Genomic DNA, 20007 nt, shown 5'->3' on the forward strand with positions numbered 1-20007 from the left:
TGGGCTCTTTTGACCTTCAAAACATTTCACCACCAAATTTTCCTCTCTAGAACATCCAGTGACCTGAGAGGAAGTTGACAATTTCTATAGTGTCATTTAATGTCCACAATTTTGTTGTCTATTAGTGTTTCGGAACTATTTAATTGTTTTTTGTAGTATTATATAACTATATTTTATGGTGTCTTTTAGTATTTTACTCCACTTGTAAATGTCGCTTCTTTACCTCTAGATGGAGGTCTTAGAGTTCTTTCTAAACTTAGATCTTGTCTTATACACTATTGAAAATATGGGAAATACTGTCGACTATTCAGTCTGTGTTGTCATAAGGGGTGCTCATAAACATTTTAAAATTTTTTTAGAAGAATCACTAGAGAGAAAATGTGAAATTTTACGTTTTTCATTGTAATTTTTTTTATGTAGTCAGCCATGTTTAAATTGCTTCTTTTCTTTCTTTTCACTCTGGAATGGCTCTCATGAGTTTTATCAAATTTTCTAATTAACAAAAACTTGCTTACAGGGAAAGTTTATTGAAATATTTAGGGTAAGCCATTAGCTTGCAGTAGAACTCCTTCAGCACAAACCTTTTAGAAGATTTTCTGCAACATTTTCTTGAATTCTTAGTAAATTGTACTTTAAAGCACAGTTACTTTTGGGTAAATAATGCGCTTTAGGTCAGTTATAAGATAATTCTACCAGAAACAACAACTTGTCTATCAGTTTCGTAGGTGTCACCACAAATATCAGCTAGTATGTTTCTAGTTGCCATCGTTGCGGCTGACACACCCAATTTAACACCATTTTAACCCAAAATATTGTAAATAATAGTTGTGCTTCAGATGTGGAAGACCTTGTTTATTCGAGACGTTCTGTAGCTAGGTTCATAAATATCAACATTTTATGAAATGCTAATAATCATTTTGCCACAGGTTTTGTCTGGCATGGCATTGATCCCAAGTGTAGACAAAGGGATTGAAGAGTTGTCTCCTATCATTGACGATGTTGATAACAAGATAAGTTCTGTCAGTGAGTCCCTGCAGCCATTGCTGGACTGTCCAGTTGCCGATATGGCAGCAAAGGTATTGTAACTGCTTATATCTATAATATTGTCATATTGTATTGTGTTTCCAACAGGTATATAAGAGATTTAGATATGTAAGATTTTTAGATTTATTTATTTTATTTAGATTTTAGATTTATTCATTTATCTTCCGATTGTTTCAACTGCGATCAAGTTTTGTCAAATTTAATTACGAAACATCCGGATTTTATCAGAGTATCGATATTTTCTTACCAATTTCGATTGTTTTTGATGTTTGTGGTGATCTGACTTCCAGGATGTTTCAAAATTAAATTTGACAAAACTTGATCACTGTTAAAACGCTCAGAAGAAAATATATGTCTAAATGATGTCATTAGTTGCTATCGTTGCTATAGTTGATATTGGCTATAGCATTCCAGTTACAGCATTAGACCTATGTGCCACTATTCTGTTGGTCTCTTTGCAACTATAAATGCCATAATCAAACTTTCACTTGATCTGAGCGTTTAACTGCGATCAAGTTTTGTCGATTTTAATCTATAAACATCCAGTTTTGTCGATCTATAGAAATACTTGCAGTCAGATCATCTCAAACATCAAAAACAATTGCAAATGATAGGAAAATATCAATACTTTCTGATAAAATCAACAAATGATTTGTGTAAGTTGATCTAAAGGCCTACGGACTATCATAAAGTTGCTATTATCTCCACACACCGTCAATGATATGCGAACGACTTAGCAATTACTCTATCAATCAAAAAATGAATCCAATAAAAACGTTTTAGTGTTCCTTGAACACATGATCTGTACATCAAGTAAAATGATTACCGTAGTCTACAAACATTAACTGTTGTCAGGTCACAGTTTTTATGATTTATCAAGAAGCTCATGTTTACCATCTGTCAACAAGGATCTGACAGTCATCGCATACGATCATTGAAAATATAAAGAATGTACCCTACACCTACCTATCTCCTATTCGTGAAAAAAACACATTTTTGGTGTATTTATTTTTAACCTAATAAATTTGTTCATGTTTGCAGCTACATCATCTCATCTGTTTTTTGTGTTTTTTAGTTTTTCTCTCAGTAATAAGTGTTGTGATTAATATCGCTGCCTTTCATATCAAATATATAAGTACATAGAGGTTGGGTGTGAGTGTGACGTACTATCCTGCAGGTTATAGTGTATCACCAAAAGTATGGCATACTTTTAGGTAGGGTCTAGCTTACCACCAAGTTGGATATACTTTTCAATGGATAGGCTATAGATGCCAACTGGTATGATTTGGCGAAGCACCGGGTAGTTGTATGGTGTATAATCAGGTAGAATAAAATAAACCACCATGTAGGGTATAATGGACCACCATATAGCGAATGGTAGATCACCAGTTAGGGTGTAGTGGACCACCAGGTAGTGTGTCAAAATTTATATAAAACATCCAGTTCATCAGCCTTTTCATATTGTGCAGGTTGGAGTATTGCAGCGAGCTAAAATTGATCTCATCTCTCTCTATGCAGTCAACTCTATGTTCTGGGGTAAGCCTATTGTAAATTAGTTTTTTCTGTGTATTTACAACTTTTCTGATTTCTCTTCTCTGCATAATATTTGTGATGTCTCGCTGCGCTTTGCGTCTTTATATACGTATTGGCATATACGTCTATGTTTATATCTATAAATCTTAAAGTTTGTCGTCTGTCTCTCCTTTGGTATGTCCAGCTATAGCTGCTAAAATTTTGGAGTTGAAAGCTCGCATTCTGTTGAAATTAAACCCACAAAGAACGCAACCGAAGATTAGTAATCCAATTGCCTACTCACAAGTCTACGAAGGCTCTTACGATTCAGAGCTTTTACAATATACTGTACACGCCCTTTTCTCGATCGCACACACTAAATGACGTATTAATTGAAAATTGTATCATCTCTATGAAACATGAAGATTCTTTGCTTTTTCTTGAACTTCTATTTCCAGTTTTTGTAAAGTTCAATTGATTATCTCGAGTAGAAATAGCCTCTACATTCTCTTTCCATTCGGTCAGACAAAGTACCAGACAAAGACAGTACGATATCTCATTTTTACCAGTATCGAGAGGTATCAGTATTGTCATATTCCAAGTTTTGATGGATAGCTTCTGCTGGAACAGTAACCTTTTTATACACCCACACCTCTATGCAAGAATTGTTATTATTAATTCAACATATTCAGGATTTTTATTTTGTTTTCTCAGTTCGTAGTAATTGTATCATTACCAAATCATTATTTATTGTAATCGTAGCAAAACAGACTTAATTTAGCGATTACTTGCTAATTATTTTACATTTAAACACTTTTATAGTTGTTTTATTTTGTTTTTTAATTAATTTAACCTGCACAAAACATTCTCCTCATGATATGAAGTTTGAAAGTTACAGTTGCTTGAAAACCTTTACAGTTGTTTCACTTTTTCTCTTAATTTATTCAAACTGCGCAAAACACTTTTCTCATGATATGATTTACAAGTTAAAATGGTAACTGTTGTTATATGTTAAATAAAATTTAGTTTCCTGTGCAAAGACTTTTATTATCCGGGCATTCACCTAGTATAATTATATATAAATAGAATTTCCGGTTATGTATATGTAATAAATAATGTATACACATATAATATATAAACATTATGTGTGCATTGTATATAGATTATATAATCATTAATGTATATACCGTAAAACCTTTAAATGAACGCCATGGCGGTCTATTTTTCAATCCTTCCTCTATAGTGGTGGTCAGTTGCGTTCAAATAGAGGCTGGTGGTGTATTTGTCAAATGGCTCGCCAAAACCTTGGGAAGATAAATTTAGCCCTATTACGGGTGAAGCGAAAGTCACCTATATTTTGCTCTTTTTTGTTGTGGAGCGATATTCAACATTTTGGGTGCAATAAATCTACCAACTTACTTGTCAAAGATCTCTTAATAATTAAGCATTGAGAAACCGAGAAATATCTCTACCAATTGATATCTATTGCTTACAATTGGCCTGCGTTGATATTATAGCATGTGTCCTTCTTTGCAATTTTTTGGCATTTTAAATTTTTATTTCATCTTTAATTTGAAGACATATTTCTATTTCATATTTATATTTAACAATATTGTATAAAAGCTCATTGTAATCATTGATATGTTTGCTACAGTTTGCAGCCAAAACTAGCTTTTTATGTGCAACAGAAGTGGAGTTATGAGCATCAATCTATTGTAAGCCGTGTTAAGATAGCCGCAAGATAGCCGCAACATGCTATCTAGTCGCTGATAGCGTGTTAGATAGCCGCATTAATTATAATGCATTATTATAATGCATTATAATTAATGCATTATAATAATGGCATTAATTATAATGCCATTATAATTATAATGGCATGTTGTAATTATAATGGCATATAATTATAACATGCCATTATAATTATATGGCATGTTATAATTATTGTAAGCCGCATCATTATAACATGCCATAAATTTGCATATTTATAAGTTATATAATAATAATCTATCAAATGGTACAAATATATATTCATGAACAAGTGACATAAACTAACCATACTTAAATTACATGCAGAAACAAAATTAACTTTTTTAAACAAAAATATTTCCATCGTTTGCTCGGATAGCTGCGTTCTAATTGTTGCTTTCAATGGAACGAACATCTTTTAGTTTTTCAATACCTTCCACTACATCTTCTGGCCTTAACTCTTCTTTTGCACTGCTGAACTAGTCGACATTAGCGTCCAAACAATTTTTGGCAGAGCAAAACTTTTTCACGCTGCATTTAGCACAAATGCAGCGCGTAAAAGTTTGCTCGCTGAATGTAACCTTTATTTATTGATTATTTCTATGGTGTTGCTTTCAAAGTTTTAACGAAAAAAGCCAAAGTTGTGGAGTTGGACAAGAGAATTGATTTATTATTAAAGTAAACAATTCATCATTAATAAGTATTAAGGTGGACACTTCTCTGATCTAATATGGGTTCATAAAGATCAAAGATAATCAAAGTGGCGAACAAGTGGAGGTGGCGTTCAAATAGAGGGTAGCGCTCTGTTTTTTAACCCTTCTCTTGTATTGGCGGTCAAATAGAGGTGATGTTCAAATAGAGGTGGCGTTCAAATAGAGGTAGTGTTCAAATGGAGGTGGTGTTCAAATAGAGGTTTTACCGTACATGTAAGGGTATACACTCGAGTGTGGCAAGATAAAAAATAATATTTTATGGCTAACTATAGGGCTCTCGTTATTCAAATCAAATTTGAGAACTTGCAGTGCCTTGATTTTTTACCTTATATTGAGTTTCTTACATAATACGAAGCAAAAACCGTTGCATAAATTATCTATGTAAAGTGGAAGTTGTGTTAAAGAAGGTTTACGTGATAGGGCCTTCTATTGTAGTTTGTTTACATTCAATTTTAGTAAATTTAGGTAGGTAAATCTCATGTAGGCATGCCGCTGAACAATTCTGTGTTTAGGTCTAAATTTGTCGTTATGTGTTGACCCAATCTCCACACTCCATATTGAGTGGGTACTACAGAAGTTGTCTGTTCTTTAGTATACTTGAAAACGCTAGGAATCAACCCAACTACACATGGGCTCAGCAAGGAACTAAACAGAGTCAAGACTTATTTGGGCCGCATGAAAGAAGCTGAAGACAGAAAGCTGGCCCCAAGATTAAACAAAGACGTCACAAAACGGGTTGGTAGTCCATGTTCACTGTGTAATATTGTGGCAGTGCTTCCGCTTGACAGCACATATTCGGAAACAGTTGGAAAACAAGTCACCGAAAAATTTTTTTGCGAAAACAACTGTCTCTGTGGTATTTGCAAGTCTAACAACCTAGTTGTATAGAAGCTATCACAAATAATATTTTATGGGTTTATCTGTGATTACTAGTATGTATATCATCTAAGGTACAGTATGATACTTTACCTATGATTACTGGTATGTATATCATCCAAGGTATAACATGATACTCTACCTATGATTACTGGTATGTATATCATCTAAGTTATAACATGATACTCTACCTATGATTACTAGTATGTATATAATTTAAGGTATAACATGATACTCTCCCTACGATTACTAGTATGTATATCATCTAAGGTATAGCATGATACTCTACCTATGATTACTAGCATGTATATCATTTAAGCTATAGTATGATGCTCTACCTATGATAACTAGTATGTTTATCATCTAAGGTATAATATGATACTCTACCTATGATTACTAGTATGTATATAATCTAAGGTATAACATGATACTCTCCCTATGATTACGAGTATGTATATCATCTAAGGTATAGCATGATACTCTACCTATGATTACTAGTATGTATATCATCTGAGATATAACATGGTACTCTACCTATGATTACTAGTATGTATATCATCTAAGGTATAACATGATTTTCTCTAACTATGATTACCTTAGCAAAGCCATAACATTTTATGATACTGTTAGGCATGTGATTTATGAATGCAGGTTATGAGAAATGCCCTCTGGTCTGCTGCCCACAGACAAAGGTTGGACTCGTATACTGTTGAGGCGACTTCCAGTTCTGGTTAGTGTTGTCAAAGTTTAGTTCCGTGTTACGTAAAGTTTCTGTCATTTCTTTGCTACCTATTTCATTGACTCATACATATTGCTAGTTGCCGTGGAAACAAGTGACAATGTAGTGAGAGTTTAATTATTTATCATGTCTGTCTCTTCATTTCTCCATATTTTGCACATTAAGGCTTTCCAAATCAGGTTTAGACAAGATTCATAACGACTGTAGCAAAGTCACCTTAAAGGTCGGTGAGTTTTATCACTGTTATTAACATGTTATTTTGACGTGCATTAATAAGCGATACCAGCTCTAGTATATTCTAGAATGAGTACAGTCATACCTCGACATACGAGTCCGACATGAGTGTTTAGTAAGCTAAATTCGTTTCAGCCAAATCAGTAGGCTTGACAGACATAAGTAGTCTTAAAAACATCACTTATTTTGATCGAAAAACTGATTTCTGTAGTTTTCTTTTACAATACAAGCAGTTGAACTTCTTCACACAAAGTTTATAAACTCCAAAATATGCTTTGTATGTGGAAAGCAAATAAATATAGTATGAAAAACATGGACTATTTGAAACTATTTTAACTAAATTAATAATGTAGTAAGCATTAAAAGGTTTTACTGTCACTCTACTAAAGAGACACCTGAATAGCTCTGTAACCTGGGAAAACCTGGAAACTAGAAAGCTTGGAAATAAAGTTGATGATGGAAGTATGATTTATTCTCAGTTGAAGCTTAGACTCACTTGGTTTATAAATCTACTGTATATTATTATTGGCAGATGTCCGATTATCTGTTCGCTTTTTCTGTCATCAAGCACAGATAAAGATTATTATTCTGAGGTTTCAGAAGGTGGTTGATTAGCTCAGCTCAAGCCCGTATTCCCTGGGCCGGCTGAGCCGCCCCAACTTTTTAGGATTTTTTGGCGGCTAAGTACAGTCAAACTCGGATAACTCGCCCTCGGATAAAATGTAAAATTTTATCACGAACAGATTTGTTTGGTCCGTTCCCACGCAATGATAAATTACTTTCGATAACTCGACCTCAACATCATTAACTCGAACAGTTATTTGCCCAACGGTTACGGGAACGGTTTTTATCGCAGTGTAGAATATCACTTTATTCCAAGCCATAGAGACAAACATCAACTTTTAGTAGTTCTTGGGCGTCATTATTATCAGCATAAGCAAAATACTTTTGTTAACAACTTTTATAAAGGTTTGCAAAAGGTCAAGTTTTAACAAACATCCGCTTAGCAATGGCCCATTGAAAGCGTAAAAACCTTCGGATGAACTTAAAATAAAATCGGCAAAGTTGATCTTTGTTGAAACGCCTATAAATAGATGTCTTTTTTCTGAGCGTTTTAACTGCGATCAAGTTTAGCCTATTTTAATTTAAAAACGTCCTGGCAGTCACATCACCTAAAACAAACAAATCTCAAAAATCTTACATTTTCTGATAAAAAATTTTTAAACTTTACATGAGATGCCCGGTTGAGGCCCTACATGAAAGAAACCTGTTGGGGGTGGCTTACACCGCCCCCTCCAAAACCCTAGATGCTCATAACTAGTCGCCTAACATTTGCCGCCCCAACTTGCAACCAGGGAATACAGGCCTGGGTCAGTTGGTTAGAGCATTAGTCTATTAGCCCACTGTCATGGGTTTAAGCCTCATATTGGTCATCATTTTATTTGTGCCTTTTCAGAATTTTATGGTAACAAAAAATAAAACGCCTCGGCATTCATAATGCGCTACCTCATTTGTTACAATTTCCTGTTACTTCATAATTCTCCTATTCTTTGTGACGAATCCGTGAGTCATCTTTAGGACATGAAACTAATTTCAGACAAAAGTTGCGATAAAATTGAAGTCTTTCCAATGAGTAACACTGATTTCAACTAATCAAATGTACATAAATTATTTCTCATTCATCTATTATGAAAGCTTGGGATGGAGAGAGCTTTAGCTATTAATTAAAACTACCATTGGTAATAAAGGAAGTACTTGGAATAATTACTGTTGCATTTTTTGTTTTCATTTTAATTTGTCTGTGTGTCTCTTCATCTTTTCCTATGAAACTTCAATGCTTTGAGAAATTTCTTGCTTCATATCTTGAAAATTATTTTCGGTTTAGAGTCAAACGTGCTGGAGTTTTTTTTGTCACGACAGTCGTAAGTCGAGGCTAGACAGATATTGGTGAAGCAGATGAGCACATTTACAAATACCGGGTAGTAGCCATATTACTAGGTTTATTGTGGTCATGCAGTACCATAGGTAGATGACTTTTCTTATCTTTTGATTTCTTGTTATTGACCTTTGTTCTGGATGAACTGAATAAGTTGAGTTGATTCATTAATTTTATTGCCAGTCGTTCATACACTACGACTGGGCCACATTTAACAATCTCTAAGCTGGACAAGGAATACCACCAGATGTTGTCCAGTTGTTTTTTTTTTCTAATCAACCTCAGTTTCTCTTGTTTTAGAATATCACACAGAAAAATCGTATAAATTTAAATGGATTCCCTGATCTAGGTTGAATATTGACATGCAAAGCCTTTTCATTCAACCAGATTGATAATCCTCTTCAGCCATGTCTTGTCACAGTTCTTAAAGGCTGGTTCACACAATATCGGCGTATCTCGGCGTTGATGCCGCAATACTCCGGTGATCATCGATGATAACGATGTTCACACTATTACAAACATATCCGGGTTTGCATCAGTGACTTAGTGTTCTAATTTTTCTTTTCAAGTTTTTGCGAACAAACTTCTTGGTTTTCGCGTGACCAAAGTCAAATACTAGTCCCGCAGCAACGGACATAAACAGAAATAAATAAATCACTCTAACGGTGACCATGGATTACCATCGCCGAAATGGTTTACATTTTAAAGGCGGTTGTCAATGCTCGACGAAATATCGGGAAAGTTTGACAGCTGCAAACTTTCCCTTCATCACATTGCTTCGTCGATGCCATCGGTTCACGGTTCACATAATCGACGATGAACGCCGAAAGGAAACCGCTGACAAACAGCGATATAGTGTGAACCAGCCTTAGCTGATATGATAATCTAGTCAGCTGATAGAAGTAATTAGTTCTATCATTGTAATGCTGCCAGTCCACAGTTTAATAACATCTCGCTGGTTTACTAGGCTTCAGTTATGTCCTTCAGAGGGCAGTGATAAAATGAAATGTAATTAAATGTACATTATACAGACAACATATACATCATATAGTGGGGTACCTACTATCTGAAATGGGGTCATGCAAGTACAGAAAACTGATAGAGCTTGCTGTGCCTCAAATCAAAATGGTTTTCAGAGATAATCATAGATCTCCCACGTAATTTAGTTTAATTATGACTGAGACCTCCAGCATAACATGAAGTTGTAGGAAGTATTTTCAAACTGAAATATTACTTATTAATGTTGAACATGAAAGATACTTAAACAGTATGCTACATTTACAAAGTTTACATCTTTAATTTCGTTTCTTGTCATGAAATTGTAGTATCTTTTTTTGTCAAATTTGATTCAATCCAGTGTAAATTGTTGTCATTCAAAAAGAATTGTTCAGCAAATGTTTGAGTCAAATAGTTTATAGCATGTTGGTTTAAATTTGTTGCTCACAAAAGTTCAGCAAGCCAAAGTAAATTATAAGTTGGCACTTTTAAGAGTTGTCTATACTTTGTTACATATTAAAAAAGAAAGATAGGGCAAGTCCTAATTATTTTCATAGATGGTGAATGGCATTGGTTTATAATAATCCTACTTATGATACATTCACTGAATCATAATATTGTATTAATTGGGTTGCTAGAAATGAAATCACATAATTAGTATATTAAATCAGCATGCTAAAGAAAGGGAAGACAAGTCCTGATTGTTGTTGGCGCCATTATTCTAGTTAATTTCCCACCTTACACATACAGTCATAACTCATTGGGTGACAGTTTGACATGGTCGTTGGTGACTTCTAATCAAAGGTCTAGTATAATAGTTACATGATCACGATTAAATGCACTCAAATCATCTACTGTATTGGAAACCCTGGTACATAATTTATTATTCAATTATAGCACACTGTTTAATTGTTTTTACTTCAAGTTTAAAAATCTTGGCTTTCGAGTACATTTTGACTTGCAGTCATCATTTGCTAAGCAATATTTTTTATGTGTGGTGTTCTCTTTAAATTACAAAACTGTAACTTGCCTCTGTGTTTTTCATTGATTAATTGCCAGCAAAATGTTTATGATCTAGGCCGCAACAAGTTCATAGATGGCTAGCATTTTTTACCCAGTACGCTTTAATAGCCCACTTGTTTCTGTTGCAGCTTCAGCTAAGGCAGCAGTCCCAGAATCTTCAACAGAAGTAGGAGTGGTCAGCAAAAAACCAAAAATCTCAAAGAAGTCAACAAAAGATCCTAAGAAGGCAGCATTACTTAAGAAGAAGAAAAAGAAGAAGCTAGCGGAGGTGGGACTATTGGTTAGAACCTCTCCTTGTTTGGTAGAGTTTTTACTTGATCAGATATCTAAAAGTACATATACACTGGTGTGTGGGCTGTTAGCATTTGGAGGTCAGACGCCGAGTGATTAGTGGTTGGCAACTCATGTACCTATGAGTGAAGGTTTGACTGTACTTGTATGTAGAGGTTTGACTGTACTTGTAAGTAGAGGTTTGACTGTACTTGTAAGTAGAGGTTTGACTGTACTTGTAAGTAGAGGTTTGACTGTACTTGTAAGTAGAGTTTTGACTGTACTTGTATGTAGAGGTTTGACTGTACTTGTAAGTAGAGGTTTGACTGTACTTGTATGTAGGGGTTTGACTGTACTTGTAAGTAGAGGTTTAACTGTACTTGTACGTAGGGGTTTGACTGTACTTGTAAGTTGAGATTTGACTGTACTTGTATGTAGAGGTTTGGCTGTATTTATAACGGGAGGTTTGACTGTATTTGTAAAGGAAGGTCTGACTGTACATCAATGTTTTAATACAGCACTGCCTGTGAGGCTTACGAGTGGAATTGGACAGACTTGCATCTAGCCAGAATTTGGCTGACAATAGATGCCTGGCCCTCGATTGAATTTCTGCTGAGCTCTCTTAATTCTAGCCTCTGCCCTTGAGAATGCTCACTCGTGCATCTTTTTAGCCACAAGGAAGTTGTAACTTATGAGATGTAAAATATTTGCCACATGTTTAAAGTATCATATGCCTAGCGTTTACTGCATAGAATCACACGCGTGTCAATTGATACCACAAATATTTCTATCTTTAAGTAGTTGTTTTATAAGATATCAGTAGATATTCTAAAAAACAACATGTTACAGGACATTCAATATGCATACACATTGTGAACAACACCTGGTATTGTAGCCACAACTGAACAGCTCTGGTAGTAAAACACACGTACTATGTTTTCATAACTAACATGAATTAAAAGTACATTTAGTTACTCCTATTGCTAGTCTGACACAAAACACCAAAAGATAATACGGGCATCTAAAAGGTTTGCATGCAATGATGTTAATACATGTGGTAAATTTTTTTTATAAAATTAGTTAGTGCCTTTTTATAAGAAAAACCTTCATAAGTAGATAAATTTTTACTCTAATTCTTCATAACTCAATATTTAAGTACAAAATTTTCTGTTATAAAACTGTATTAAATTAAACTGTAATTAATATATACTATATATGTATGCAAATGACAAATAGACTAGTTGTAATTAATAAGGATTTAACCCTTTGGCTGGGGAAATGACAAAAATGTCGTTTATCGGTTGCGTGGGGAAACGACATTTATGTCGCTTTCGGTAGACGTTTATAAAGCTGTCGTCTAGTAACGTTAAACAAAGGATGTGAATGCTAGTAAGTTTTAAATATTATCAACAAGATATTAGAATTACGATATGACACAATTATCTGAGAGGCATTGCTTTGTGCTAAAAGCTAAAGAAATCGCGCATCCTTGGAAAAGAATAAAAGTTGGAAAAACCAGTCAACATCGGCTCGACGTTCAAAACGGTAAAATAAAAGATTATTTGATCTTGTGATGGTTAGTGATCTTTACTCTGATCAGTATAAACAAAATTCAGATGATAGAAGTGATGTAAACTCTTTGGACTTTTAATATAAATTATTTGGAATATACAGAGAAAAACGATCGTTATGGTGGCTCGCACGACTACGTTATAGCGTTTGATTCTACCGAATGGAATGCTTCCAAGCATTTCATACAGGGACAGTTGTTCATGGTTGTAGTTTATTTGTAGTAGTAGATAGTAGATATGTAAATGAATGTTTGTGTACAAGAGATTTTGTTCATAGAAATAAATTTCAGTTTGAGCTATACATGTTCATAGAATACCGATTTTATTGAATTTTCAAAAATAAATTACACGACTTTCGGGTGTTTTTGCGGGGCTTTAACCCAGCCAAAGGGTTAAAAGGATTGTAAACAATAATAACAGAGAATAATAATGTTTTGTTATCATCGTCACCTTTCACTTTCTTCAGTTCATGTTTACTTTATTAATGGTTTTGGTCTGTCTGTTGGTAGAAAGCTTATCCAAGTATGTTTGTTTTTGTCAGTTTTTAATTATCTTGTAAAATATGAAAGGAAAACATCATCACAGACTGCAATAGCCTGAGAAGTAAAGGCCTTTCTACAATTTCTTAAATTTCGTTATATTTTGCCAAAATTCCTTTTAATCGTCCAATCAGAGGAATGGCTGCCTCTTCTTCGTCATACACAACGCTGTGTGTCTCGTATATTCTAACGGCTGCATCTCTTACATCAAAAACTTCTGAATCAAGTTGTCTATAGATGACAGGTCGTATCATTTTCAATACAAATGAGGCATTTTACATACATGTAGTGCACAATGGGTTCCCAAAGTGAATTTTGTCCATGCGGCTTAGACTTTTGTGAAGCCAAGTCATTCCCAACATTCATGAAAATGTAATGTTTGTAGCGTGCGGTTGCTATGACCTTCCTAAACATCAACAAATACTTCTGTTTAAAATCCAATCCATCATCCTTGAAGACAAATTTCTCAGCTTTTTGTGTTGACCATATTGATCAACACCACCTTTGATAAAAAACTGTATCTCAGGTTAAATTGCTTCGATTTTAACTCCGGAAACAGTTTTGAAAAGCTGAGAAATTTTTCTATCACTAAAAACATTTTTGTGATATTACCTCATTTGTATTGAAAATGATATAACCTGTCAAATATATTCTATCAGCTCAGGCCTATGAGCTGATAGAAAATAGAGCAACATTTTCCTAGAGCAATGATTCGATCCACTTCTGGCTTATCACACTCCCCAACCCATCAAACTCTTGTTGGAGCCGCGTCAGGCTCTAACAACGCTTTGTTCACAATGTTTTAAGGAAAGTCTGGTCATTTCTCACCTAGCTAAATTTGTTCCTGGGATCACACAATTTTGTTGAGACCAAGGCCTCGATGATCTTCATTGCCGAGGGAAAATGAGGAGGCATATTTGGAGTTTTATGTGCATTTCGCATATTCCGATTTTTTTGTCTCAAAAGGTAAAAATTTATCAAAGAAACAATTTTTAACTTGAAAAGTTAGCATGTACAGGGGTTCATAAGTAGCAGTACAATGGTATGTACGAAAAACAATTTACTGAATACTTGCATTTTGTCAGTAGGAGTGATGTCAATATGTAAGATAAAGCAACTCTTTGAAGATGCAGAACTTACCATGACATCATTATAGTCAAGTGAAAAGATCCAATATAATTTTTACCTTGACAAGAATTGGTTTTTATTTTCAAAATTCTCAATTATTTTCACACTTATAAAAATAATCACTTTGTTTAGTAAATTTGTTGTTCAAGTATGAATTTTTGTTTAACTCATTAGAGGTTTGCAATTTGTCAACAATGAAGTCATGTGGGTCAAGCAGAGCGATACTTATTCACTATGTTTCCATGATGCGCCGTACTTCGGAGTTGCGCTCTCTCCAAATCATGGAAACGGCGTCTTCGCACTGAAATCACTGCGCACTGATCAGTGCGAAGCCAGTGCAAATTCGCAGCAAGGAAACAGCAATTGCGCAGTGGCTGTGTATAGCTCTCATGCCGTGGAGACAGATTCTTCGAACGCCATAAACTAGTACAAAAGTTATCCTGCTTATCTTGTTTTTGCTATTTTTCCGATATTTTTTTCACTTGACTTTAATCATGGTCTGCTCCTATGAGGATGATGAAGTGATTACTTTCCTGGACTCTGTTATCGATACCAACACTTTTTGAAAAATAGTTAGCCTGTCCTAAAGTAACATTTAAATAATCTATTACTTAAATAAATATTTATTAAAAATTTATTATTTGTAAAAATTGTGTTAAGGTTTGTAAAACATTGTGAATGTGTATTGTAAATAAAAGTATAATGATGACAGAAGCATAAAAAGACCGTTTCTGACGTTCGGTATCCATGATCGATTCAATTTCTCCATCAGGCGATTCGATTAATACAATTTCTCTTCTCTGCTAATTTGCTGAAAACCACTGCGCAGCATGGAAACGTACAATCCCCTCGACTTCGGAGGGGGATGCATCGCAGTACTGCGCACCATGGAAACATAGTGATTAAGTGCAAGTTGTGACTTGGTAAGGTTGCATTTGTAAAAAAAATATTTATGTTTATACTTGCTGTTACATGCATAAAATTAATGTTTCTGTTGACTATTTTTGTTTTGTAAATTTCACGCTGCTTCATTTAAAATAATATAATGTAAATTTTGTGTAATTTGGTTGCGTATGCAGTCGTAAGTGTGCAACAGCACCGCAGCGAATAACAAAGTATATTATATATAATATTATTATATTATATATATAATATATATATTATTAGTATTATTTATATTATATTATATATAACAAAGTAAACTGACAGATCATTGCAAGCGTGTGATCATTGCTACTAATATGTACAATTAATATGTACAATAATGCACAGTGGTACCTTGTGTTGCAGAATAAAGATTGAAGTCTTGGAGGGAAAGAGGTGGCATCTTCATGAAGTTGGAAGCATCAGTAGAAAATAGTAGCTGTTCCATTCCAGCTCTTTATTATCCTTAATAAAATGCATGTAGTGGTAGTTTGGGATGTCTATATAGTGAAGTTATCAGCTTGTTACTGCTTGACATTTTGCATTTTAGTAGTAACTATCTGCCTCATAGACATGGATTACCTATTACTATACATCCATTGTAATAATATATCACTGACCAGTGCTGTCTTGTTATCTGGCACCGAGGAGATAACTCTTCATTCTATTTTGTTTACAGATTGAATCTGTATAATCGTCATGCTTTTAGACCTACAAATAGTGTCCAATCCATCTATATAGAATCTATATAGATGGATTGGAACACACGCAACAGTTAGTCTATCTATATTATAGGTAGACTAGCTGAAAGCTCAGTGTTGTGCAGGTAATAAAATAATTACCCCAAAAATTTGAGTGACTTAACATGGTAACTTAAGCTAGTCTAAATCTTTACTATAATAAGAGCCGTGTTCGTCCATCTGAAGCCAGCTTGTGCTTATAATCGTTACGTTACACGCCATAATCTCTTACACAATCACGTTCTTCAAGCATGCTAGTAGTGACCAATAGTATTTTCGCAGGTGCTGCATGAGTATGTCCATAATTATTTCATAGTATGGCAAGAACAGCGTAGAGGTTAGCTCGACTGTCTGCTAAACTGATGGTTTCGAATTTAATTCCTGTGCGAAGCTGATTTTACATTCCTAGATTTTATTCGCTGGACACACAGATGACAGACAAACGATGAGATTTATACATATAGACTGAGTATTTATTACGCTAAGGCTGAATCTTGCTATAGGGTAGTTGTCTTGTACTGGGCTTAGACCCTTCATTGGTCTAATGGAGTTATCATGTCATCTGATTGGATAGATTTACATACATGTTCGTTTCAATAGATTGATTAGGACATCTGATTGGACAATTGATTGAATAATCACATCTGATTTGGCAAGATAACTCCATGTCTAATCAGAAAGAACTTCCAAACACAAGAAAGCCTTCAAAAGAGCATCTGAACAGTGCATATACACAAAGACCTCAATGGTTGCTAGCCACCCACAGAGTAGGGGAGAAGTGGGTAATGCGGACAGCTGGGTAATGTGGACAGTTATATTTTTAGTTAAAATTTATAATCAATTCCATTTGTTTCATATTATAAAACCTTTCATTTTCCTGTTAGAAAAAGCCACATGCTGATTTGGAAGTCTTTATCCATCATACATCAATCTGTAAGCATTTTAATCTTTATCACACAAATAGTAATTTTTAATTGAATTTTACTACCTGGGTTACATAGTGTGAATGTTGTTAGAACTTTTGGGGCAATTGTACTCAAACAAAGCATATTGTGTTGTTTATTTCTATTGATTGTCAGAAGGCAACTCCTGACTATGACTGAAATTTATCCAAATTTGTAATAATATTTAAGATGGGGTAATGTGGTCAAGACACTTTGGGGTAAAGTGGACATGTCCACATTACCCTTATGCCATGTCCACATTACCCTGTGCTGCAAGGCATATGATATAAACTGCCTAATTTCCTAGTTTCAAGATTAAGTCTAAATTGTTACCACTACTACTAGGCCTACTAGTAAATTTACTAACAAATTTAGACAATCTGAGTTATTACCTTGACTTAGTAGAATTATTATGTTATATTGTCAGATTTGAACTATTCCTGTATAGTTTACGTTAAATTAGATATAACCACATACATATATTACTTGTAGTTGTTTGAATATCTGAGAATTTTTTACTTTATTGACAAAAAATGACATATTCACATTATCCACTGCACCTGTCCACATTACCCACCGACGGTGGGTAATGTGAACAACCTTGTCTTTTACGATATGGTGGATTCTAAGAAAAATATTGCTTGTATTACAAAACATGCAATTAAGAAAAGAGAGCTAACAAACTCTGCAAGCTAAAGATATAATTTGGAGTATTCTAAAGTGAATAGAATAGTGGTAACTGTAATAAAAAGAAAAGCTGTCCACATTACCCACTTCTCCCCTACAACAAATGATAAGTGAGAACTTGCAAAATACAAGGAGGACAACTCCAACTAATCAAATATTATTGCACTATTCAAAAAACTTATTACTGACCAATCCGAGGTCATATAAGTCATGTGACATATATTAAATTCCTCTAAGTAATAACTAGCACCCTCAGCAGTCTTGTACACCCTGTGATATCGTCATGAATAATCAGTATGTGCATAATTATCCCATGAAGTGGTAAGGTGGCTGAGTAGTATAGGGGTTAGGGTTCCAGTCTGTAAAACGAAAAGTCTGAGTTCAATTACCGGGTGAGGCAACCTTTTCGTTAACGCTGTTAGTGTGGCGACAAATAAGTGCAGCTCTTATTATAATAAAAGTTACAAAACCTTTCCAAGTTCCTGAGCAGTGGAAGGACATAACTCTTAACAGCATAATGACTCATCAAAGGATCCCACAGATCTGACTATTTGAGAAAAGTGAACCATATTAATGCTGGCATTTGAAATATCATTGCTGATAACTACTGTTCCTAACCAGAGCAGCAGCATTCTTGACCAACTTGCACCTGGATATATGTGGTTAATCTAGTTTAATCTAAGATATAGTTTAATGGGCTACCTTCGATTGCAATTTAGAAAGAAATGAAAATGCTGCTTTTTTATCTCGCAATGTTCTCACAAAAGTAAGACTGTAAACTTTGTATTGAATAATAAAAGGATCAGAGGAGAATGTTTAAAAAACCACAGTAGTTGTTGGCCTCTACATTGCCATTTATTAGAGTTGTCCTCCCATTCGCTGCTTAGATAGCTCTTCCAATTATCAGACGTTCATGATAGCTTAAATCCAAACTTCAATTGCTTCATACTATATTTACCACTAAAGATTCGTTGTTCACTCACATTGCGCTTTACTAGCACACCCATTTCATTTATTTCTTTATTATTATATTATATATTCTTATTATTTTATGTTAGAACGAACTTCCATATCACTCTAGCGTATGAAAATGTAGAAGCAGTGTGAAGTGTTTTAAATCTGGTTTACTTTGATCACTGTTGAATAGTACAAGTAGTTTGATACAGATATAAAATAATGAATGTTTACTCTAGTCAAACAATGTGTGGTATCATGTTTTCCACACATAAATGGCTACCAATATGAACTAGATTGAAACAGTTTATATAAGTAAACTCATGCCTTTCAAATATGGAACAAACTCTTTATCATAGGTATAATTCTCCTTTTGTAGGTAATTAGCTCTCATAAGAAGCGACTATTTTTAAGGCACTTTTTTATTTTCTACCAGGTTTTCGACCACTGGTATGGGGTGGGAAAGGATTGAAGCTACAGTGGTGTTTGCAGATTAAACTGAACCCTCTCAAACTTATTATAATTTGTTGTTCCTGTCTTAGTTACTAGTAAACTAATATAGATTATATACAACTAGATTCCAAATCTTGTCAAGATTTAGATTATCTCATCAATTAATAATGTGTCGGATGCATTTAAAATGAATTAGATGCAGTTTTTTAATCATTCTAATAAAAGTAATTAAAATGCTAATAACTAAAGATTGACTTGCAACAAAATTCACATTACAGTTATTTGATATCAACAGATTCACCATGTCTTACTCTGTTGTGTAGTAGGTGCCACATATGTGGAAATGTGATTACAAGCTCTTAAAAGCTCAAAAACGAAAAGTCACCGTAAATCGGAATCTCTTTATTTCTGTGACGTAGTCATGAAATTTGGCTATCATTGTTACGTTACACGTCATAATCTCTTACACAATCACGCTCTTCAAGCATGCTAGTAGTGACCAATAGTATTTTCGCAAGTGCTGCATGAGTATGTCCATAATTATTTCATAGTATGGCAAGGATCGCGTAGAGGTTAGCTCGACTGTCTGCTGAACTGGTGGTTCCGAGTTTAATTCCTGTGCGAAGCTGATTTTACATTCCTAGATTTTATTCGCTGGACACACAGATGACAGACAAACAATGAAATTTATACATAAAGACTGAGTATTTATTACGCTAAGGCTGGATCTTGCTATAGGGTAGTTGTCTTGTACTGGGCTTGACCCTTTATTGGTCTAATGGAGTTATCATGTCGTGTGATTGGATAGATTTACATACATGTTCGTTTCAATAGATTGATTATGACACCTGATTGGACAATTGATTGAATAATCACATCTGATTTGGCAAGATAACTCCATGTCTAATCAGAAAGAACTTCCAAACACAAGAAAGCATTCAAAAGAGCATCTGAACAGTGCATATACACAAAGACCTC

General features: G+C 34.4%; 1 protein-coding gene across 2 annotated transcripts in view; it reads left to right on the plus strand.

Moving 5' to 3' along the window:
• The window catches only part of LOC137396870 (nuclear nucleic acid-binding protein C1D-like), a 52857-nt gene extending 36981 nt beyond the window's left edge, over window positions 1–15876 (plus strand). For both annotated transcript variants that reach the window (XM_068083172.1, XM_068083173.1), the window contains exons 2-7: window positions 927–1076; window positions 2514–2580; window positions 5608–5750; window positions 6543–6621; window positions 10948–11087; window positions 15618–15876. In XM_068083172.1, the coding sequence (XP_067939273.1) occupies window positions 939–1076; window positions 2514–2580; window positions 5608–5750; window positions 6543–6621; window positions 10948–11087; window positions 15618–15629 (579 nt within the window). In that variant the 5' untranslated portion in view covers window positions 927–938 and the 3' untranslated portion in view covers window positions 15630–15876. The remainder of the gene's footprint in view (window positions 1–926; window positions 1077–2513; window positions 2581–5607; window positions 5751–6542; window positions 6622–10947; window positions 11088–15617) is intronic.
• Window positions 15877–20007: the final 4131 nt, after the last annotated feature.

Source organism: Watersipora subatra, chromosome 5 (genome assembly GCF_963576615.1).
Source record: "Watersipora subatra chromosome 5, tzWatSuba1.1, whole genome shotgun sequence".
NCBI lineage: Eukaryota > Metazoa > Bryozoa > Gymnolaemata > Cheilostomatida > Watersiporidae > Watersipora > Watersipora subatra.